Source organism: Anser cygnoides, chromosome 16 (assembly GCF_040182565.1).
Source record: "Anser cygnoides isolate HZ-2024a breed goose chromosome 16, Taihu_goose_T2T_genome, whole genome shotgun sequence".
Taxonomy (NCBI): domain Eukaryota; kingdom Metazoa; phylum Chordata; class Aves; order Anseriformes; family Anatidae; genus Anser; species Anser cygnoides.
Window position 1 is genome coordinate 1,034,988 of NC_089888.1, and position 23,626 is coordinate 1,058,613.

Here is a 23,626-nt window from a genome sequence, read left to right on the forward strand (position 1 = left end):
CGGCCGCTCTAGCGGGGCGCGGGCACCATCGAGGCGGCGGCGGCGGCGGGCCCCGACGTCACTCCCACAATGCCCCGCACAATGGGGCCGCCGCGGCCTGCGCCGGAGCCGCGCCTGGCGGGGCCCGGGGGAGCGGGGTGAGTGCGGGGGGGGGGGGGGCGGGGCGGGGGCGGCACCGGCTCCTTCCTCCCCCCCCCCCCCCCCCCCTCCTCCTCCCGGGGCTGCCCGTGGGCACGGGGGGGCGGCACCTGAGGGCCCCCGGTACCGGCAGCGCCCCGGGAGCACGGCCCCGCCCCCCCCCCCCCCCCCCCCTGTCCCCCCCCGGTCGCTGCCGCCCGCCTGTGAGGGCCCGGGGAGGCCTCGGGCCGAGCACCCAGCACCGGGCACGGGGCTGCGGGCTCGGGGGGGGGCTCCGCGGGGGCGGCGGGACGGGGGCGGCCGCGGTGGGGACGCACCGGGAGGCACCGGGCCGGGGGGGCGCGGGTCGGTGCGGGGCCGGCCGGGGCGACACCGGGGGCGTGGGGACGGAGCGGGGGGGGGGGGAAGCGGCGCGGGGTGGCCTTGGGAGAGCAGGTGCCCGAGGGCCGCGTCCGGGTCCGGTCTGCCTTGAAACGTAAATAATAATTAATAATAACAAAGTACCGAGGGAAGCGGCAGCGGGGACTCGGGGTCTGGAAGCGAAGCGGGGCAGGGCTGGGTCGGAACCCAGCGCGGAGAAGCCGGGGGGTTTCGTCGGGATTTGCTCCGCGCTGCGGTGCCGGGGCAGCTCCCGGCGCTCTGCCCCCGCTCGGCCCCAGCAGCGCCCGTAGGCGAGGGCAGGGCTCGGGACCGGGGGGGGCTGGCGCCGGGCTGCCAGGCCTGGGGTCCCCGCAGGGGCTGCGCTGGGCTCCCACCGGCTGCAGCCCTCAGCCCGGCCGGGTCGCCGAGCGGGAGGAAGCTTGAAACAGCTTCGGGACGGCTCAGCAAACGCGAGCGGGGGGCTCGTCGGGCTGGGGGAGGGCAAATGACAGAATAAGCGGCTTTCCAGCGGGGCGAGCCCCTCAGGCACGCTGCTGTAGAACAGCTGGGCCAGGGCAGTGCAGAAGGAAGGGGGGACGAAGGGGACCTGGGGGTCCCGAGGCCGACCTCACCGGTCCCGCCGTGTGAGCGCAGCCACCCGTGTGCGGGAGGAAAAGGGGCAGCGCTGGAGCTCAAAGGCGTGGCGAGGCAGCAGGCAGCAGGGAGGGATGGAGAAATTCGAACTGCACGCCAGAGATGCCCGTTAGAAAAGAGAAGCTGCAGCTGCGAGGTGTGGGGACCTGTCAGCCAGGCCTCCCGTCCCACCATCCCCGCTGCAGCGCAGCTTTGCTGTGGCCCGGGTCAGAGAACCGACCCGGGCTCCTTTTGGTGTTTCCTGGTCGTTTTTTAACCCAGATCAGCTCCCCGGTGTGGTTCCCTGCACAGCTGTGTGTCACCGGAGGGCTCTCTAGGGGCAGACACTGCTCGAGTACTCGGCAACAAACCCTGCCTGGAGGAGGTTTCACCACTGGAAGAAACTGTCAGAGCAGGGGGGGGACTGTGGCAGGGACTGGCTGTGACGCCTGGGAGCTGTTTGTACCACCCGCTAACTCGGACGTCTCTCACTGCGTTCTGTACGGTGGCAGCTGGCTGGGATCGCACGCGGTCCATCAGCTCATACGGTGCCTTCCCGATGAATTTGCACAAACCCGCTGTGCACAGCAGTGAAATAGTTCGTGTATGTTGGCAGCCGGTGGGGATCCAGCCCTCAGGTGGATCATATTTTTTTCCAGCTTGTTGTTCACTCTGACGACCTCTCAACCTCTGTAGAACCGAAACAGGAAAATCCATCTGATGGGAGTTTTCTGTAACGATCTTATCTGAGATTTCAGGAGCTTCATAGGCTGGAAGTGTTTTTCAAGGACTGTGTAAGACGAACAGGCTCCTGGTGCTGGCACCACTGCTGTGATCAAGCACAGGTTAGGTGTTTCCACGCAGCGGTGGCTGTTTCTCTCTGGTGACTACAGAGTTTAGGGAAGTGCTGCTAAGAAAGCTATTTTAAATACGAACATATTTCTAGCCACGTGTGAGTTGTGTCGTTAACCTTCCAAAGATCCGTGTCACTATGCCTATGCTGTTACTTTTAGGTGAACCAAGTTGCTGAAGAGTTTTCATGGATACTATGCCAGAGCCTCATCTTGTGGGATTTTTTTTTCTTTCTCACTCCGCAGCTGTCAGTGTCCTGCCACATGCCTTTAATTAGAAACAGACTCAATAGGTGGAGTTTTTTCTCTTGCGAGAATCGTACAGTTTTTAAGGAAGGTTCATGAAGTTTAACAGTAATCAAATACAGAAATTATCACGTCTTAACTCATTTGTATTTGGATTTTTGCTCTGAAGGCAACAGGTAGTTTGTGCACCTTGCTGCTGAAGACAGCAAAGTTCAAATTTTGTCTTCTTTCAGGTAGCTTTGAAACTGGCACAGATGGCTGAGCTTGTTCGGAGGGAAACAAGCAAATATCTGGAGGAAGTGGCAGAGAGTCCTGGAACGTGCACGCAGCCCTGAAGCAGGAGACAGAGAACATTTATCACTTTTGGCACCCATCTCATCGTACAGAGGTGAAATACTCACAGCCCTACACGCCAACAAAGACAGACCGCTCCGAAACACGGGATCCCTGCAGCCTAAAGGGTAGGAGCAGCCGCTACGTCACGCTGTGTTGCACCAAAGTGGCGCTCGGCAATCCCAGTCCTTTTTTGTTGTGCTCTGCCTGCGTAGATTCAGCCTGCCCAAACCTGAATCCTGTTCCTAACGGACGTTTCCACACCTCCTACGCAGTGACACATTGTCTTGGAGCCATCCCGTTTCCCGGTGTTTTCCACCCCGAGGGAACGGCTCGCGGTATCGGGATCGATTGTGTGGCTGCCGTTATTGTTATTTCAGCTATTTATAACGTGCCGCGGTGCCCTCTCTTAATGGGGGTTGGTTAGTTCCCTCGTAGTTGCACATCCTGCCCACAACTGGCACTCTTGTTGATGTGCAGGCAGGAAGTTCCTCCCTCTGAAGCAATCATGGAGTGAGAAAGAGCTTGAGGGTTTGATGCTATTTTAAGAAGTTTCTTAGGTAGCTAAATTCAGTGAGGGAGAGCTTTTCTGAGGTTTTTATTCCATCTCACCACGTCCTGGTGTAAGTGCTGGTAGAACCTGACAGAAATGCAGTACTCTGCCAACAAGACAAACGCAACTCAAGAACAACCTGCTAGCGGAGATCAGTAGAGATTTTCTTCTACATAAAAGCCAGCAGAGAATCGCCATAGATTAAGAGGACGTAGGAGGTGTGTTTGGTTGAGTGGGTGGTGGTTTGAAGTTCCATGTCGATGGATAAGAGTGTAAAAGAAAAAAAATATTTGTTTATTACTGTAGAAAACTTGGAATGCAGAGAGGCAGAGTTTGCCCCACAGAAGAAAAGAGAAATTACAATGACTTATGGCGCCCTCAGGAGAAGTAGCACCTGCTGCCTTCCTGAAAGAGGCAGCTGTGTGACGGTGCTGATAGCACCAAGCTTTCTTCCACAGCCCTGTTCGCCCACGTGTGGCAGCGCAGATTGGTTTGCTGGGAGACGGTCTTGCTAGTGCAGTGTGTCGGTAGGAGAGTGGATGAAAAAAGAAATAATAAATACCTTAAATTTCTGGTCCAGGGGAGCAAAGAGCAAGAGCAAGGGAGAGTAGACATGAGGAACGTGAAAAAAGGGGATGAGGAACAATCTGCAAAAGATGCTGGGAAAGGCGAGGTATTTAGAGCTCCAGAGGCAAACCCACCTATTTCAGGAGAAAATGCACACAGCGGGTAATGCTGGCTCTTTATTCAGGGAGACGGAACAGGGGTTAAGAGAGGAAAGCACCAGGCGTATTCTGGAGCTGGGAATTCCCCGTGTCTGTGAAGGTGCAGCACGAGCGCCTTCGCGCATTTGTCGCGCTTGCTGATGCTCACCCGCGCTTGCGTGCTCAGGTGGAAGATGTAGTGGGTTAACACCAACTCTTCTGTGATTCCAGATGATGATGTTTTGCTGTTAAAGCAGTTTGGTCACAGAGGGTTCCAACTGAAACTGCACCCAGGCAACATCGCGGCAAGACGGGCAAGACGCCTGCAGGCTCGAGTTCTGCTTGACATGGCCGTGTTCCACTAGGCCTGCCATGACGGCATTTTTTCCCAGTGTTCCCAACTGGATTCAAGATGCAAAGCAGGAGGAGGAAGAGACAGGCTGGAAATTAGTTCCCAGGCCAAGAGGTGAAGAGACTGAAAGTCAGGGAAAATGCCACTGTGAAATATCAGAGAGCTCCTTCACTAACGTGGACAAGCTGAGAACTCACACGCTTTCTCATACCGAGCAGCGACCGTACAACTGTCCCCAGCTGCACTGTGGCAAAGCCTTTGCTTCTAAGTACAAGCTGTATAGGTAGGTAACTGCTGAGTGCCTCTGCAGAACAATGCTCCTCTGCCAGAAGAGAGGGGAAAACCCCTCCATCATGTTTTTTTGATTGAATTTCTGAGAAGGTGGAGGAGGGGGAATGCCCTTGTTACCTTGCGAAGCAGTCGAGTCCCAGACATTACCATACTTGGCGTCTCTTTAAGCACCTTCCAGAGAACCTCAGATAATACTTTATCCTGAGCTCAAGATGTTTTCTGTTTTACTAAGGAGGAAATTGAAGCAGAAAGTGAAGTTCACAGATTAAAAACCAAAAAGAAAAGCAAGAATAGCATTCACATTTCATAAGCCCCACCTCTGTAACTTTAATCACAGAGACATTTCTGTGGCACCATTGCTCTAGCATGAAGAAGTAGAGCTCCTATTTACCTACTGAAATATAGAATAGAATAATTAAGTGATATGATCAGTAGGAACTTGAAGACTAGATGAACAGTGTCAGAGTATAAGATACCAAGGTAAAATCAGTTCACGGTGGCCGTCAACAGACACTGCCACCGTCCGATGCTTCCTGATGAAATGAAGCCATCTCATCAGCGGACGAGCATTTCTTGTCCTAAACCACTCCGACTTTCTTTGTCATTTCCCCCTTTGGTAGCCTCAGCAGAGAACAGGAGCCAAGTAGGTGACTGAAGCGTCCGTCCGCAGAGGTGATGCGTTCTAGGGAGGACAGGAACTGCTGAGACAGACCCTGACCGTGACTCGAAATGTCGTGCTTCTGTGCCTGGAGAGTCACTGCTGCCCAGGCTGTCAGTTCAGCACCGCTTAGTGGCGTTAAAACGCCCCCTGGGATTTCTGTGGCATACAGTGTAGGACGCAAGGAGCGTTTTGAAAAAGTAGCATGTGTTCTCGTAGGGGTTGGACGCTAGTCTAAACTTTCCCGCTTTTCTCCCAAAAGGCATATGGCCACTCACTCTGCTCAGAAGCCTCATCAGTGCATGTACTGCGAGAAAATGTTTCACCGGAAAGATCACCTTCGCAACCACCTGCAGACCCACGATCCCAACAAGGAGGCCCTCCACTGTCCCGAGTGTGGCAAGAACTACAACACCAAGCTGGGTTTCCGGCGACACCTGGCCATGCACGCGGCTGCCAGCGGTGACCTCAGCTGCAAGGTATGCCTCCAGACGTTCGAAAGTACCCAAGTCCTGCTGGAGCACCTCAAAGCTCATTCTAGACGGGCTTCTGGCGGGGCGAAGGAAAAGAAGCATCCGTGCGACCACTGTGACAGGCGCTTCTACACCCGGAAAGATGTGCGGAGACACTTGGTGGTGCACACGGGGCGGAAGGATTTCCTGTGCCAGTACTGCGCTCAGAGGTTTGGGCGGAAGGATCATCTGACCAGGCACATGAAGAAAAGCCACTCCCAGGAACTGCTGAAGATTAAGACGGAGCCCGTCGACATGCTGGGTCTCCTAAGCTGCAGCTCGTCTGTGGCAGTAAAAGAAGAGCTGAGTCCCGTCCTGTGCATGGCATCCAGAGACATGATAGGTGGTAAGAGCTTCCCTGGCATGCTGCCCGTGGGCATGTACAGCACGCATCTCCAAACCATGCCGAGCTCAGGAATGCCCCATTCTTTGGTTCCTAATTCTCTTCCAATGGGAATGAGTTATCCTCTGGAGTCTTCTTCTCCCATCTCCTCCCCACCGCAACCTCCTCCAAAGTATCAGCTTGGATCTACCTCATATTTGCCTGAGAAACTACCCAAAGTAGAGGTGGACAGCTTTTTGTCAGACTTCCCTGGCAGCCTGTCTCTCTCGTCTGGTGAGCCTCAGTCCTCTTCGCCTCAGCCACCCCCTCTGGACGAGGCTTTGCTTTCCAAGAGCCCTGCTAACCTTTCAGAGGCTCTCTGTGCTGCTAACATGGACTTTTCTCATCTTCTTGGCTTCCTCCCCCTAAACCTTCCTCCTTGCAATCCACCTGTGTCTTCAGGGGGATTGGTCATGGGCTACTCGCAGGGGGAGACGCAGCCACTGCTTACCACTTTGCAACATCAACCTCAAGAGTCTCCTGGAGCTGGGGCCTCCCTGAACTTTGGGCCCCTTCATTCGTTGCCCCCTGTCTTCACCTCCAGCTTGAGCACAACCACGCTGCCACGTTTCCACCAGGCGTTCCAATAAGCTGAAAATAGCACTGGAGAACAGATCTTTCAGTCACCCTTCTGTGGAGAGCCTTAAAAACGCACAACTCTTACTTCCCTTTGGGGTGCGAAAGCTTTGCAAAGCTGTTTCAGACAGGAGGTTTCTGATCTCTGGAGGGAGCACTTGTAGACTGGAACAGCAGAGATCCCCATGCGAGTCCCAGTCCTGTACAGCAAGAAGTTTTCAGCTAATAGACTGGATATATTTTATCTAATTCTTAATCTGTGAATCAGGAGCCACACTTAGCACTGACCTTCCCTGAGATCCTGGAGCTACGTTCCTCTTTGGGAAGGGATCGTCCCTGAGAAGGAGTTGAGACTCTTTCATCCGGGGCTAAACTTTTGAAGAGTCCAGCTTCCATTTCATGTTACGACACTGCAATTCTGGCAAAACAGCCAATACCTTCACGCGGAGAAGGAGACGTCAGGACACCCGCCGTGTATGAAGCCAACGGGGAGGAGGCTGTCCTTCCCCACTACCTCTCATCCCATCACCTCGTACAGCTTACTCCACCGAATACAGCTTACTCCACATCAGTGTTAAGCACCGAGACCGTTTACATGGAGAATTCAGCTACGTCACCTCATTCTTCTTTGCGGAGCCGTTAGGTTAAACTCATTACAGTGACCTTTGTTTACACAATGCAAATCTGTTCCCACCGTTACAAACATAGGAGGCACCAGGATACACTGGCTTTATATCTGGTGTAGCTAGAACACTGTTTACACGAGGAAGTCAGGTTGCACTGATTTCTCTTCACTTATCACGTTCTTCCCCCATGGGGAAATACACTGCTTTTTCGGACCATTTCAGCCTCTGCCACTGCAGGCAGCAGCTTCCTGTGTATTTTCTCTGACTACCCACGTGTCAAGGGGATGGAGCAGCTCGCAGAACTTAGCTTGTTTTTGTGGTGTATGGATAAAGCTCTTTAAGTATCTCCCGCAGGCAAACAGATCGTGCGTCTGTTCTGGAAACCAAAGCATGTGAAGAAGCTGGGTGAGGGGGGGCAGCAGCACTGAGTGCCGTCCGACCAGGCGCGGGTGGGAACGAGCTTCAGGCCCCCGCTCCACGGGTTCCCTTGAGATGAGGAGCAGAGTACGAGTTTCTAGTGTTTGGTTTGTTGTTTGTTGGTTGTTTTTTTTGTTTTGTGTTTTTTTTTTTTTTAACCACAACAGTTCAGTGAGGTCAGTACCCTTTTGGCTTATCTACGAAGCAGTCTCGAGAGAGAGATTTATTTTTTTTTTAAACCTCTGTCGTAGGGTGATAACAGCAAGGAATTGGGAGGAAAAATTGGTCCCAGCTTCATTTACACTCTGTTACTGTATTTGAAGCATTTTTCCCAACACTAATAGTTGCAACAAATGCTGAGAGTTTGGGCCTGCAGTCACCCTTTCACTTAGGATTTGGTTCCACTGGCCTTTTTGTTCTCTCCTTTTTTTTTTTTTGAGCCTTGCCTCTTGAAGTTCTGCTTCCCTTGCTCCCTACCCCACCTCTTAAGTTCTTCCCCGGACCGTCTCCCTCCCGAGGGCAGAAGGGTTACACTGCTAAGTGGCAGCGAGCATTTAGCGTTGTCTTGTCTCCTGCTCTCATTTTCCTGGGCACTTGTATTGAAGCAGTGACACGTGGAGGTCACCCTCACCGTACAGCAGTACATGTTTATGATTACAGACATGCAGATCCTTGTACCTCTGCATGCAGGAACCACTGTAGGCCAATAGAAACCAGGAAATCCGTCAATATTGTTCTCTATAAATCCAGAAAATGCAAAATCTACCTCTGTTCTGTTATCCCAGCTCCTGCCATGAAGCCAGATGCTGCCCTTGCTCAGCTCCCCAGAGCACACCCACTGCAGTCAGGACGCGTTACCTTCTGCTGAGCCCCCGATCCCACAGCCCGACATCAGCCGTGCCTCACGTTTTACGGGCTTGTCCCTGTTCCATTTTGCTCACAAATTTTATTTTAATTTAGTTTAGTAATTCCTCCCAGAAGGACTGTTTAGTGATCCATTGATTCTCCAAAACATAGACCATTTGTTTTAGGCTAGCCAGCGATGCTGCAAATAATACTTTTGTATCAAAATGTAATATAAGATTTATTTACCTCAGCAATATCCTGTGGCAATGATCTCCCCGAGTTAAATGCAGTACTTCCTCTTCTCCACTGTAAGATGTTGCCTTTCAAAGTTCAACGAGTGCCTTCTTGTTCTCTAACCTAGAAAAGGTAAATAGGGCATTTCAGCTAGTCTTCTGTTTACCACCACTGAATACCTCAGTCCCATCTCCTCCTGCTTTTCTCTTGGCGAACGGAAGAGTTTCTCAACGCTATCAGTAATATGCAAGCCTTACCCCGTCTTCAGTTGAGATATTTTTTTTTTTTTGAGAAATAAATGGCCAGAACTGATCACTTACTGCAAGTGAGGAATAGCAGAGTTATGCAGTGCCATCGCACACCTTCTTCTTCCCCTTCCGAGTATTCAGCTTTCTTGCTTTTTGCCTGCATTGTACTCTCAACAGATGTCATCACTGGAATTCCTTTAGCAGCGGTAGCTAAACTTAGAGCCAGGCATCTTTTTCCTACCAGTAGTCTGTCAAAGAATAAATGGAATTCATTTCACTATTATTTGCATGTGTGATTTGCTTTCCACAGCTATGCTAACGATCGGACTTGCAGTAACATTTGTTAATTAAATGAAAGTTTAAACCAGCAAGGGGAGCGTGTTTGCAGACAGCGTGTACAAGCTGATACCAGATATTTACACTGGAAACTGGAGTCAAAATTTCTATTCCTCAGCACAGCTTAGCACTTGCAAGGAGTTTCTCAGCCAGTCTAAAACTACCGCGTCTACTTCCACCTGAAATACTGAGCGCACACAAAAGGAATTATTTACTGAAGCTGATCAGTGAACATCTTTTAGCTGATTGTAACAAAAGACTACGACAATCTAAGATATGCCACTTAAATCTAAATTCTTTAGGAGGCGTATACTGAGCTATTAGAAAAATCAGTAGAAGTCAGCTTAGACAAGCTCTCGCTAGTGGTGGTTGTAGGTAAAATGCAGCGTCGTGCTTGCCGCGCTGTGAGGATGCTTGCTGCAGCACAGCCCAGACAATTGTTCCGTTTGTGCGCAGGATATTCACGCACGAGGGAACGGCACCCATTACGACAGTTATAGGATGATAAAAAGTTTCAGCCCGGAAAGGTTTTTTTTCCTTTTAAATCAAGGTTTAGGGAGGTTTAAGTCAACATGCCACTTCCTCCCATAACATCGTGATTAACAGGGAGTGGGAGACTGCAGGGAAAAAGGGTGAACGTGGAAGTGTTCCTTAACCAGAGACCCAGAGCATCGGCGCCAGCGACCGCAGCGCCAAGCCTTACGGTTACAGACCCGCATCCTTCTGCGGCAGACCGCTGAGGATCACGGGTAGGGGGCTGCAGGTGCTGGGTACCACTGCAAGTCAAACGGCACAAATACAAATTAAGCCATCTGGAGAGGCACAAAATACTTTGATGGAAGAGAGGAGTTTTTAAAGCAGTATTTTCAGAGAGACTGAATGTAGGAGACGGGAAGCTAGGCTGGGTCTTAGGCTGAAATAGGGCAGCAGAGACGTGTCAGGATTTGGGACACCAAGCACCAGTTGTAGGAGAGCAAAACTCTGAATGGCTCTATCAGAACTGATGAGCCTTGTCTGCAATAAACGCTACGCCAGCAGCCCTCATTCTCTTAGCCTACTAAGTACCAGACAGACTCCAAAGACGCAGAGCATTTTAAGTGCCAAATGGACTTCAGTGGGAGCGCCCCCTGGACCCCCCCCCATCGTTCTGTCGTTATTCCAGGCACGTCTGTGTCAGAAAGGTGTCACCGGATTGAGCCCGAGAGGAGCAACTACAGCAAATAATTGGCCAGAAGGGTTTAGTTAAATAAAGAAATACTCTGAAGTGCAGCTGACTTGAGGGCTCAAGACCTGCAGGAACTGTGCAGATGCCTGAGATACAATTGGAGAGCACAAGTCTGCGATAGGACAGGACACGACAGAAACGCCAGCAATTACAAATCAGAATGTCCCTCACTTATCAAAAAGGCAAGGACACAGCGGCCCACTGAAATAAGAACAATTCCAGCTCGTTCATTAGAAAATACGCAGGACGAGCCACTTCCATGGCAGCGCAGGGTTAACTCACCTAGCCAGCCCTTCCCAGGCTCAGATTTCTGGAGCTGTGTGAAAGTCTGAAGATTTTTTTCCCCATGGGATTACAGCTTGCTCAAAATCCATTTGTATGAAGGAACAACATGTTAACTTGCATTTGTTTCCACTGAATTTCACTTGACAGAATGTCCACGTACGGCGTTTTGACAGATCCTGTTCAGCTGTCTCACAATAGTGCCTGCTCTTTAGCCTCAGTGTTGAAAAATGTTGTCACTTCAATGGGAATCCCTTTTTTTTCCTCCAGTAGATTGATGATTTCAGTACTTTTGTTGGGAGCTCAGCTCTTTGTTCTTTAATTCCTTCCTTGCTGACAGGTGAATAGCAGCTGCTTGGAAGATTTCCTGCAGTTCGCTGTTAAAAATCCCTATTTCCTTTCTCTGACATTGCATCACTTTTGCTATCTGGAAAGAATAATCCCACAGAGGCATTTTTCTACCGCCTGCAATTAAAATTTTTACAAAGAAATCTTCAAAGGTGCTCTCCCCATCAGCCTACCTTCCTGCTTATCCTCTCTAATCCTGGCTACTCAGGCTCACTGAATTCTCCCTTGGGTGCCTATTTTTCAGCTAATTGCTTGCCCAAGCCCAGCAGACACCGCCACCAGACAGCGAGCGCACGGCTCCGAGCAGAACGGCGCGAACAGAACCACTTCACTAAAACTTCGTGGGTTTCCATCTTTTTCCAAAATTTCTTTTTCGTTACTCGTCTGTTTTGTGTTTTTCCCCATTGCTGGCTGAGGCCCCGCACGCAATCCCGCCGGGTGCCCGCGTGCAGGAGGCGGCCGCCTGGTTCGGCCCAGGGGCTGCCAGGCTGGGGCTCAGGAAACACACGCTCTGCTTTCGCTGGAATCACCGACCCGGGCACCTCGCGGCCCTTCTGTGCCTTTTTCCCTCTGCCAGGTGACGGTAACAGCCAGCCTCCGTCGGAAGGCAGCTGGAAGCTACACTCGGAAGCACGCTGCTGCTGCTGAGGCTTTCTTAGAGGCCCTCTCGTTCCCGTTACTCGCCTGTTCCCCTGCCTCCACCGCCTCGCTGCTCTCAGTACGTTCAGGTCCTGCTGTTCCACCTGCACTGTTAGCGGGTGCTCGGGTTCAGCGTCCCTCTGTGCTATTGCCCCGACCCCGCAGCGCGATCGCTTCATTCTGGTGGGCAGCCAGGAGCCTTCAGGAATCCTCCCGCGCGTTTCAGACATTTTGTAGCTTCAGGTAGGAAGTTTTCTCCCAAAGCATTTCCTCAGCAGACTCCCGTGTGAGCTGCGCCCAGCACTGCACACTTACACAGCCCACGCACCACTGAGCGCTTCGGGACCTCAGAGGCAGGTCAAGCAAAATTCTTTCTGGGTCTGATTTTGCGGTGACCAAATAGAGCGTTTTCTGCTTTTCACGAGCGACACCCTGGAATTAGCTTTGCTTTCCCGCTGAAAGCACACTTTGTTTCTGTGCGTACGTGGTGGCCTTCTGCATCGTCTGCGCTGGGTGCTCGCAGCTGAAGCTCGGGCTCCAGTCCTCTCCAGCAGTGCCTAAACACCAGCACACGCAAAGAACTTGTATGACACGGAGGTAACGTCTGCGTAGCTGGAGCTCACTGCGACAAGGCAAGTTAAAGACACTGCAAAAGAAAGAACAGGGAATTTGGAATCCATTTTTCTACTGCTATTAAAGAGGTTAGCTGTCCATTTTCAGTTAGGGGAACAATCCTCAATACGAAAACATCTCGTTAACAACATCCCCTCCTGCCTCCCTTTCTAAGTTATCCTCACCTTCGCTCTCGCCCTCTATTTCACATACTGTGTCTTTGTCTTTGGAACTACTATGCAAGCGGACAGCCGGGTCCGACGGATCATGTACTGAGACAGAAGAAAAGCTCTGCATAAAGCCCACAGGACAGGAAGAGCTGCCACGTGGCACTCAGCACATGGGCCCAGGTGAAAAGCTCCCACGCAGGCGCCTGCCCCAGCTGCCCCTTTTCCTCCGCAGCTCGCTGTCCTGCACTTGAAGGTGACACCTGAGCTGCTGCTTTCCGTGCAGACGCCGGCGCGTGCAGGCAGAGCTGGCCCCGGGCAGCTGCAGTTCCTGCTGGTGGAAGCCTGGCCGGAGTTTCTGGCTCCTCCTTGCCCTACTGAGTGCCTACGCCGTGACTTTTTCTTGTGCTAGTGTTCCCTAATACCTAGAAACTATTTTTAGAAAGCTGGTTTTGTAATATTTGTACTGGCGTTTTACTTGAATGAGGATATTGAACAAAAAAAAGCAGAGATGTCTGCCTTCGAAGCAGTCGTGAGAGGGAACCTGTGGAAGCCACGAGGATTCGCCCCGGGAAGCGGTCACGCACCGAAACCGCTGCTGGAGGAAAAAGCTGCTGCGGGGCCCTCGCAGCTGCGTCCCGCTGAGCGTCCTGGCCCCGCAGGGCAGCACCGCTTCTGCTCCTGCCAGAAGCTGCAGGTGCAGGGGGCAGCACCTGGTCCGGAGCCTGCAGAGGTCCCGCTTTAGGGCAGAGGGCTTGGGATTTCTCAGCCCTGGGAGCTGATGGCAGGGGTGCAGCAGCTTTCCCTGCAGCTGCGGTCCGTGCCAGACCCACTACCTGACCTCTTCCTGCCGCTGGCAGCGCCAGAGCTTCCCCTTGTTAAAGCTTGAGTGGTTTTCTAAAAAGAAACTTTCTAGCACTTTTACACACTGAGTAACCTCTTTTAATGGAGTATTTTGGGGGCTATAAACAAGGTTTTTAAATTGTAAAAATACGAAGTGCCATTAGGAAACGTACAGCTCACAACTAAAGTTAGCTCTTTCCTTGTCTTGCAAAATGAACTTCAAATTGAAAGTTTTTTTTTTAAATAAAGAAGGTGTTTATTAAAAGCATTTGAATTACTTGCCCTGAGTGCCGTTTCGGAGGGGAATGGGGTTTTCGGTTGGCCTGTTCTAAAGTAAAGACAGAATCGTTAAGCAAGTCAAAGACCCAGCTTCCTACATGAATCCACGCAGACTTTTAAATTTGTTTCCAGCAGAGAACGAGCACCAAGGAAGGACAGGGCAGCCGGCTCGGGAGGTAGCAACAGCCAGTACCCTTATCTTGTGTCAAGGAGAAAAATGTTTGTCAGACAGGAACTTTGGTGATCCGGTTCCACTAAAACTACCTGGACGAGCACAACCCACCCCCTCCCTCCCAAATAACCCAGAACCATCCGGCTCCCCAGGACCGTGCCCTGCACAAATGCAAAGGAACCAGAACCAAAACGTAAAGCTTAAGCCATGGCCACCTTGCTGACACCAGCTGCAGAAGCATTTTGACGGAGACAAAAAAAAGGATTCTGCCCTCTCAGAAATCTCTTTTCAGGACGTGGTTTAAAAGCTGACAACCATTTTCACCGCTCACGTGCTTCTCTGGGTACGATCTCGTTTTTGTTCTTAATACAGACTGGCGAGGTGCTGCTGCCTGAGTTGTGTTCGGACTTCGCACAGGAGGAAACGGCACACTTTACAGTCTGCTTAAAAATGAAAAACAAGCTCAGCACAGATTGTCCTGCTGGTGGAGCTGAAGTCTTCCTCCGCCCTTTTTAAGGGTAGAATTGACTGCTCCAATGATTTTTGATTAAAAATTTAAACTATTTCCCCACCGGCCTTGGCAGCTGATCAGCGTCACGGACATTCAGCAGCCACTGGCAGCCCCGTAACGCGTTACCAGCCGGAGCTGCTCGCATCCCATCGCGCTGCGGGGCAAAACATCACAAGGGAGCTCGCCAACCCTCCCGCACTCACCGCCTCTGAAGGAAGCTTCGCCCACAAATGCCCCAACGCAGCAAAAACGCACAAGTGCTGGTAACGACTCCAAGCTGCAAGCTAACAGTGAAGGGGCACCTTCCGACAGCGCCGGCGCGGCTCCAGAACGGGAGGAGGGCACGCGGCTCCCTCAGCTGTGGACTCACAGCCGAGCTGCTCCGAAGCGCCGCGGAGCTGCCACGCACGGTGCCAGCCATCGACGATCCCTCCCCTCGTGGCGCTCCAGCCCGTAGCGCTGCGCGAGTCCAGCCACACGTCTCATGCTGAGAGAAGCGAGTTGCCTTCTTCCCGCACAGCGCACGACAGCAGTACAGCGAGGAACAAATCAAAATGCCTTCACCGGCGGGGTTTTAATCACAACACAGCAGTATACAGGACATGCCACGCTGGGAGAAGCTTCAGTGCTCCATCAAGTTTAGCAGGAGAAAAATATCACGGAAGAAACTGGAACGTACTCCAGGCTCTGCTTCTGACCGAAGCCACACATCAAAGACCACACAGGTGCCAGAACAGGCTAAACGTTACGAGAAGAAAATCAAAGAGGTGGCTTGGGAGAACCCGGAACAGGACAATGGCAGATTTATTTACAGTAGGGCACAAAGAATACATACATTAATTAAAAATTACAAAGAATACAGAGAAAACACTCCAGGGGGAAGGAGAGAAATCAATGCTGGCTGAGCCTCTCCACAGGTGGGGATAGCAAAAAAAAAAAACAAATCTCAAAGATCTTAAATCAGAACCGACGCAGTACTCCACAGCACAGCTGGCTCGTGCATCCCCTGCTCTCTTTTTTCCATCCTTGATTCCTGCTTGCTCAGACTTTGGCATGGCGCATGGCTGAGGAAGTTATTAGGGAAGGCCAGAAAGGCTTGGGGCTGAGGAGGGATCAAACCATCTGTGAAGCCAGCTCCCCGCGGGGAGCAAGGCCATCAATAAGAGGCACAGGTCCTTGTGTGGACCTCGTGGAAACTCTTAGGGCAATTCGGATTAAAATAGCCCCACACCCCTCAAGTGCATGCATCAGTGCTGGTAACAGGGAGGGCTTGGGACAGTTGTGTTGGAATGGTGTCACCTGGGACAGCCGGTCACCTGGAGGCCTTATTTCTTAATATAGAAAGAAGCAAAACTAAATTGTTACAGATCTCACAAACCACCACATCTCTCCCCTGTAGCCCCGACTGAATCCAGCTACTCTGGGGATGGAGGGAGCATCGTTGCTTCACGGCAACGTGGAAGTTTTTTTTACTGGTAAACATCATAAATGACCAACATAAAACTTCAAACCTCGTTTAAAAAGATCTTCCCAGGGGCTTATTCAGGCATCAAGCCACAGAAAAAGAAGAGCCTGCTGCAGAAGAGCCCACACTGGCTGCCCAGAGGACTTCAACCGTTTCGTGGAGAACAAAATACAGCTGAGGGGGTGTGAACTTCTGTTCCCTGGAGGTAGAGAATCTAAGAGAGGAGAAGAGAGCAGCAAGAGCAGCTGGGGAACAGGGCAGGCAGTGAGGCAGCCCGCTTCTGGCAATGGGAGAGCTCCTTGGGGCCGCTCCCCGTCCCCAGCCCCTTCTGCGCGGCCGGCGCACGTCTCGCCGCAGCCGAGGCCCAACACTGCATCAGATTGCTTGGCACTAACGCAACGGCGGCGCCAACTTCAGGCTTCCCAGAACCGTGGGGTTCCCAGGAAGGAAGGCGGCCCCGTTTCCTCACCCGGCTGGAGCAGAGCTACGGACACCACAAACCCTGGCCGTTACCTCACGCATCCTTCCAGTGGCGTGTTCTAGCACCAGCACAATCGCACGCTTCCACCAGAACACTGCGGCCCGCTGCGCCTTCCGAAAGAGGAAATCCCACCCTCCCACGCTGTCCAAGGCCAGAAGCTGGGAGAAATGATGCTGAGGGTTGCAGTTCTCCAGCTCTCTCACGGTGAAATTGCACTTCCTAGGCTCCGAATGGCACCTCCATCAAACTGTAAACAAGCTGATGCCAGGACTTCTGCAGCGAGAGCACGCCAGACCCATGCTGGGTGAGCCTTTAGGATCCTTTTGTTTTGCCACAGTCAAGTTCCCTCTTCTGTGCAGACATGAAGGCAGGAAAGAAATCCAGTCTGATACTTGTCTGAAGAGTCTCCCTGAATCCTAGAGCACCCTAGGGGCTGGAAGAAAATGTTTTCACAAGTGTTTCCATTGCTGTCTTAAATCCATTCATCATCAACATAAAAAAAAAAAAAAAAGATGAATTAGCAAAAAGGGGTTTACGTATACAGAGGGATATTTCTCTGCTAAAAAACTCCCTCAAATCTGGAACAGGATAATAAAGTTAAAATGTAAGGTATCTACAGGCCCCTTATCCCCCCAGAAGTAGCCCAGAATCCATGTACACTGTGCCAAAAGTTACATTCCAAAATGAGGAGTTATTTATTTCTCGTCACTCTCCCACTGGATTTTGTTTCCTTAAAAGAATTGGGAGAAGATGTCTCCTTCGCTCCCAGGAGGACATGTATTCAGAGGTGTCTGCTTTCTGCTGGCTCTGTGCATCTTCAGTCTATTTTCACTGCGGCATAGATCTTCCGGACAAACATGTAGGCTGCATAGAAGCCAATGGTGCCAGTGAGGAGCCAGAAGGACAAGACCATAAGGGCGGTGTAGCCGAAGTACAGTAAGGAGGGAATGAACTCAACAATATCCAGCTAAAACAGAAGAGGAGTTAAAAATAAGTAAAATCATGTTCAGAGGTAGCATGAGTCAGCTCCCACACCAGCCAACGCCCCCAACAAGGGGCGTTCAAAGTAGAAGCAACCCTCTGCTCAGCGCATTGTGGTTCAGCTGAGATGTCCCCTTCAAGAGAGGGGCTGGGGACCACTGCTAGCAACTGATCGCTCCACACGGGTATCCCAGGCAGGGGCCTCAGGTACTTAAATCCTCCTCCCTGCTTTGGAAATGCCATCAGCACAGCTGGCTGCTCAGCTGCCTTGTGCTAGCACAGGGATGGACTCGGACTAGGCAGCCCCATCATTTCCTTCCCCGGATCCAACAATCTCTCCTAGAAAAGTGGCACTTTGGTACGAGAGGGATAACAATACCTTGTTCACAAAGTAGAAGATGGCATAGATGAGCACGTAGAAGGCAGATCCTCCAGACACCAAGAAGGTCCTCCACCACCAGCGGTAATCCTGACAGGGTAAAAAGCCTCAGCATTATTCCACAGGCTTCCTTTTCATGTCACCAGCTCCACTGGCTCAGGGGAGCTGTGAACTTTTTGGGACAGGGAGAACATTACCCATTTTCCTTCAAAGCAAAACCACAATTTGGGCATGGGGAGCTACTCTGTCACAGAATTATTTCCAAACAAGGACAAAAAGCTGACAGTGAAACGTGCCAGGTCAGCATCACAGCACTTCCTACCGGAGAACATGGCTCAGCCTTTGGCCCTGCATTTCTCTTCAGACATGGATGGAATTAAATGGTGTCTTTGGGAAGAGATGTCAGCTCAAAATACCCTGCTCCCAGCAGAATTGCCGGTATGAAACCACAGTTCCCAGCCTAGATGTCAAATAGCTTCAACTCTCCTTAAAGTCTAGAGGTGTAAAGAACAATCACACCCACGAATCTGGGCCGTGCTGGATTTTTGCTAAGCAGCAGCAATAACGTGACCTGTGCTTTGCCAGCAACGAGCGTGCACCCTGAGCTACTGAAACTATGACAAGGGAAATCTCACCTCAGCACAAAGCTGGAAGTACACCATGACAATGCTGATTTGTGAGCAGGATACCACCAGGATTATAAACACCAGGAAGAGAAAGCCAAAAAGGTAATAGAACTGGTTCTCCCAGATTGCCTGAAACAAAGACACAGCATAAAATTGTTTCTGTGCTTCTGTAATCAATAAACAGATGTGAGAGTAACTTCTTCCAGCTAACGCAAGAAAAAAAAATGAGGGACCCTCAGCCCCACAGAGATGAGACATCAGTTCAAGTGCATTTCCCAAAGGGACTGAGTTGCAAAAAGATACCCAAAGACAGCTATGAGGTAGCTTGCTCACTCCCCTTCATCCTCCTAGCAATGGAACAGCAAATTCCTCCATGTCCACAGAAAGGTGAGAAATAAGCAGCAGCTGAATGTCTTAAGGTCAGGTCCCCTCCTTGACATAACGTTACAACAAGCGTTATCTTCACCACCATCCTTCAAATCACCCTTCAAAAGAAGGTTCTGCAGACATCTCCAGGTGTTTTCAGCAAGAAGACAGTCTGCAGAGACCCACAGCCCAGCTCTCTCTAGGAACAACACTGAAAGACCCGGAGGGAACCTGTCAGCCCCTCCAGTAAGTACAGGAGTACGGAACTGCCCCAGGTGGGTGCTCCCTCCCTTTCACAGACATACTGGCTTTGGCACGAGAGGAATCCTATTCAAGAATGAAGTGGGTTAAATGCTTACACTGAAAATGAAGAACAGTTCAATGAACATAGCTCCGAAAGGCAGAATACCAGCCATGAGAATCCTATAGAGTGAGAAAGAGAAACTGTAAGCAGCACAACATAACTGTCTGGCCATTAGAAGCTCCCTGTAACCACCCAAAGCACTGCTGGCAGAAGCTCTACAGCTCCAGATTGCTAGAATAAGCTTCATGCAGTAAATGACTCAGCTGCTCCTGTTGGTGGGTACATTAAACATGTCAAGATTAAGTCTCTGATACCGCATTACTCAGGAAAACACCTCTGTGACCTGGCTGTGTCCAGACACCAGCAGAAAGGTGATGGTCAGCAGCCTAAGAGAACTGAGGGAAAGGGGCTTAACTCACCGTATTTCCTAGACACTCATCACTCACCCGACAAATTTATTCATATACCACCTCTGCTCCGGGATCTGCCTGGGAATCTGGTTGGTCCGCACGGGGTTGTCATACGGCTGCTTGCGAAATCCAAAGTAGTACCCCAGGTAGACCAAGGGCAATGAGATCCCAAACCACATGCAGAGCAAGGCCACCATGGTAGGGAAAGGCACCTGGAATCACACAGAGTCATAAAAACAAGTTCATCTGCCCTGGAGACTGAAGTCACTGGCCAGCCCAACTCGCTGCACTGGCGCCCACATGAGAAAGGTGCTGTGAAAGTAGGCAACCCCCCAACAGCCCAGTCACCCGCCTCCCACTCCAGCAGGCTCCCAGGATGAAGGAGGTACCTACCGCTCCGGAGGAGTGTTTCCCCCAGATGAAACAGTTCAGGACAAAGCAGATACCGAAAACGACACCCGGATACAAGGTAGCTGTCTGCAAGAGCAAACACAAGTTAAGAGAAAACACCTGACTTATTAACCAGATGCTTCTTTTTAATGAGTCCATTGCTGGGACAAGGCACACGTGGAGGAAGCATCCCTTCTGCTCCCACAGCAGACGGGCAGTGGGGAGGATCTCAGACAACCCTCTTGCTTTGCAGCAGTACGTGCTCTGGTGTTTACCCTTTCATGTAAAGCTACACGGACTCAATCCACACCAAATCTCTGCACGTCCAGCCAGCGTGCATCCAGCTACCCACAAATGCATGTGGAACTTAACCCCAGACCATGCCATCATCAACCTGGATAAGCAGCACAGAGCACCAAGAGACTCACACAAAAGGCTCCCTTCTTCCATCGATGTCCTTTCAGAGTCCGGTACAAGCGGCCAGCGAAGAATCCACCAAATACCCTGGACAGAAACAAGCCAACACAAAGAAAATGAGCTTTCATTGCTGGGGAAAGGGAGGGCAGGTGTAGGCAGGACAGTTCAGTTGTGGAAAGCAGTGGGCACCTACCCCATGAACATGAAGAGAAAGCAGGCAGTAGTCATCAGTGCACCCCGACTAGAAGGTGACAGCATCCCCAGCATGGCAACAACTGCGGAGGAAAAACCAGGACAAAGCACAATGGCTCTGATGCACACGTGCCAGCCTGCACCTGGAGGCCAGGGGCCATCCCACAAGCTGAATGCAGCCGCCTGGGATCGCTACCTCCTGCACAGACTTCATTTCCTTCAAAGCCTAACACACTCACATCCTCCAGCACTGGCCAGAGAGAAAGCCACAGCTTTGCTCTCAAGCTATAGATCATGCTTTAGCCTCGCTGCCCAGAGATTTGAGCAGGTGCAGCTCAGAAGGCAAAGCACACATGCGCAAACGTCTCTCAGTTACCATTACCACCCAGTGCTTGTTTCTGCAGAATCCCTGCCTCTCATATCTTGATTACAGAGAATACAAACTCAAAAAGCATCTCTCAGCTGAAGGCATCTATCTAGAAACTGAGAAATGCTGAGCACAGGCCTACGGCCTCCATCAGGAAGCAGACTCATGTGACTTCACTCAAGCTAAGGTCAGCCTAGACTGAAGTTGCAGTTTGGAGCTGCAAACACCCTTGAGCACACTGTTCCTCTTCTTGTTATGGCCGCCCCGTGCAACACGTGCCACTTACAAATGACGATCAGGATCATACAGAAGAGCTGAATTCCAGAACCCAGGAGAGAACTGAGGATCATGGGGTACTGGGGAGGCCTGAAGACATCTCCGTGCACAAGTTTCCAACCGGATTCCTCCATGGTATCTTCCTGCAGCAACAAGAACGTATTTAAATACGGTTTAGCAGTGGAAATAACGGTCCTATCACAGCCACCCTAAGAGGCTACTTTCCTTGTATCTAGTTCTACAGAATCATATTGCTCCAGTTAACAAGCTTCTTTCCTCTTGCACTTCAATCAGTTAAGACCTGAACTGCCAGTGCCAGGACACATGTTTATGGAACTGTCACCAGTCATTACCTAAGTATGAAGACATCTGTACCAGTAATTAGCTGTCGTATACAGAGTGTCAAAGGTGTCACAGAATCGCATCAAGGAACAGTTTGGGAGGACCTTTAAGGATCAGCTACCTCATCCCCCCTACCACGGGCAGGGACATCTTTCTTTAGATCAGGTTCCTCAGGGCCCCATCCTGACTTTGGATACTTCCAGTGATGGGACGCGTCCTGAGAGCACATTACGGAACCGCCTCTCCGATCTTCAGGGTTCAAAGAAAAATGGGAGGCAAGGTGGGAAGAGATACTACAGCCACATCTTCAAACCAAATCCCTCCCCATCTGTGCTTCCCTCCCCCTCCGATCCCAGCCCCAGGAACAAACACGGCATACAATGTCATCTTCTTTGTTGTAGTTGGCAATGTCCTTCCGGAGGGTGCGGATGATGATCATGCTGAGAATACCTGAAAACAAGTACAGGTTAGCTCAGAGGCTCCTGCGTGGCCCTGCTGCTCTCATGCTGTGCAACCACACTGATCCCACCAACATACACAGATCTGGCTAGGAGAGGAGGCCTTGAATCATTACTCTTCTCCCCCAGCCTACAGCAAAAACAGAAACAAAGCCCCAGGGAGTAGGGAAGGCAGAATTTCATCACGAAGAAGGCCCTGTGGCTTTCCTGGTTTTCCTTTTTTTTTTTTTTTTTTTTTTAAAAAAAAAAAACACATTAACGATTCTACTCCCCCAACTACCCCAGTCAGAGCGCAAAAGCGGGTAGCAGCCTGACCCCACGGGGTGCTGCCCGAACCAGGAGGTTTTATACCTGCTAACGCTCATTTCCTGCCCCTTCCAAGCAGGCTCAGACACGGCCACTTCCTCCTTGAGCTACAGGCAACTGAGGCTTAAAGACAATTCCCTGCACTTACGGTAAAACCTTCTTCGGCCCACACATCTCACTCACCCGAAAGGAAAAAGACGACCACAACCGAGTTGATGATAGAAAACCAGTGAATCTGCACATCGCTCATGGTCAGGTAGGTGTCCCAGCGGGAAGCCCATTTAATGTCGCTTTCCTGAAAGGACAGCACGGTGTGACCAGAAGCCCTTCGGACACCCCAGCAGCTATCATTGCCCCGTGTCTTCTCACACCAGCACCGTCCTGATGTCTTCCACAACACCCCCGTGACAAATACTTGGAGCACGAACTGCCAGCCCGTGCCAGGCAGGGGCAGTTAGCTGCCAGCCAGCTTCCCACTACTCCCTCACCTCCCAGTGGACAGAGTACGTGAAGAGCATCTGGTTCTCCTTAGAGGGATCGATTTCCTGAGGGGCAGAGCCTGTGGCTTCAGGTAGGGTGCACATCCCCTTCTCATCAGCCTTCAAGTCTGTAACAGAAAACACGGCACACACTAGGTCAGAGCTTCCCTGAGGCACCACCTCTCCCGCTGATCAGCCTGGCTCCAAGTTCAAGGCACTGTGCCACTGTTACTCCAAATACAGCAGGGATAACATTCATTCCTTTCCCAGCTGCTCTGCGGTTTGCAAAACTATTCTTCCGATCAGCAGTGAACAGCATAAACAAATTTTAAGGAAAGATATTATTGTTACAGCTAATATTGTTCTTATAATTCAGACTCCCTCCTTTCTGTGCCCTGAGACAAGGAAGTAACAACTGGCACTGGTACCTCAGCGTGTGTTCAACACTTGGCCTACAAGAGATTCTTCTCCCTTGCTCCCCTCCCTAGAAGTCACTCACCTTCTTGTTTAATACTCTGGGGAATCACTTCAAAGCGCACAACCCTGTAGGTGGGCTCCTGGTTTTCTTCCACATCCTCTCTGTGGTAGTAAAGGATGAAGGAGAGGTGGTTGTGCAGGTAGAACTAAAACAGATTGACATTAAATATAATGTTAGCCACCCGAGAGAGGAACAAGCAAAGTTTAGAAGCAACTGGAGAAAGCAAGTGAAGTGAAAGTGAAGACTCCTGCTGTTCCCAGATACATTGTGCTACAGTGCGAGATCAAGCTAACACTGCCAAGTTTAAAGAACAAGAGGAGAGAACACAGGTATTGAAGAGGTGACACCTCAAACACTCCAAGCATCAGTGACGAGGTTCCAGTCTATTTCTGGCTCAGATGATACCATTACATTGAGATACATCTCAATCGTGCACTCAGGGGAGACTTCAGTGGCAAAAGGACCACAGAATTTATGGTGGAAGGACCTCAGCAGCTACAGCCTTGAGTTTCCTGCTTGCTTTTTCTAACAGACA

The 23,626-nt window shown here is 51.1% G+C and overlaps 2 protein-coding genes across 6 annotated transcripts in view; one reads left to right on the forward strand and one right to left on the reverse strand.

Moving 5' to 3' along the window:
• On the forward strand, positions 1-15,318 carry PLAGL2 (PLAG1 like zinc finger 2). Of its 4 annotated transcripts, none has more exons than XM_066978013.1 (4): positions 1-137; positions 2,462-2,689; positions 4,050-4,453; positions 5,382-15,318. In XM_066978013.1, exons 3-4 carry the CDS (start codon positions 4,191-4,193, stop codon positions 6,601-6,603), a joined length of 1,485 nt encoding a protein of 494 aa, XP_066834114.1. In that variant the 5' UTR covers positions 1-137; positions 2,462-2,689; positions 4,050-4,190; the 3' UTR covers positions 6,604-15,318. The 4 variants fall into 4 exon arrangements, with proteins under 4 accessions (XP_066834114.1, XP_066834117.1, XP_066834115.1 ...); XM_066978016.1 differs by having other exon boundaries at positions 2,462-2,616; XM_066978014.1 differs by lacking the exon at positions 1-137 and adding an exon at positions 531-1,976.
• The window catches only part of TM9SF4 (transmembrane 9 superfamily member 4), a 15,601-nt gene continuing 7,135 nt past the window's right edge, over positions 15,161-23,626 (reverse strand). For both annotated transcript variants that reach the window (XM_048050604.2, XM_066978010.1), the window contains exons 6-18: positions 23,113-23,236; positions 22,623-22,741; positions 22,318-22,429; positions 21,750-21,820; positions 21,039-21,171; positions 20,387-20,468; positions 20,205-20,280; positions 19,780-19,863; positions 19,423-19,598; positions 19,032-19,095; positions 18,316-18,435; positions 17,681-17,770; positions 15,161-17,287 (exon numbers count right to left, since the gene is read on the reverse strand). In XM_048050604.2, coding sequence (XP_047906561.1) covers positions 17,138-17,287; positions 17,681-17,770; positions 18,316-18,435; positions 19,032-19,095; positions 19,423-19,598; positions 19,780-19,863; positions 20,205-20,280; positions 20,387-20,468; positions 21,039-21,171; positions 21,750-21,820; positions 22,318-22,429; positions 22,623-22,741; positions 23,113-23,236 — 1,401 coding nt within the window. In that variant the 3' untranslated portion in view covers positions 15,161-17,137. The remainder of the gene's footprint in view (positions 17,288-17,680; positions 17,771-18,315; positions 18,436-19,031; positions 19,096-19,422; positions 19,599-19,779; positions 19,864-20,204; positions 20,281-20,386; positions 20,469-21,038; positions 21,172-21,749; positions 21,821-22,317; positions 22,430-22,622; positions 22,742-23,112; positions 23,237-23,626) is intronic.

Excerpts from the sequence above, each read along its gene's own strand:
- PLAGL2 (XM_066978013.1), top strand. The coding sequence starts at position 4,191 with ATGACGGCATTTTTTCCCAGTGTTCCCAACTGGATTCAAGATGCAAAG. Across the intron at positions 4,454-5,381 it reads TCTAAGTACAAGCTGTATAG|GCATATGGCCACTCACTCTG; the intron begins GTAGGTAACTGC and ends TTCTCCCAAAAG.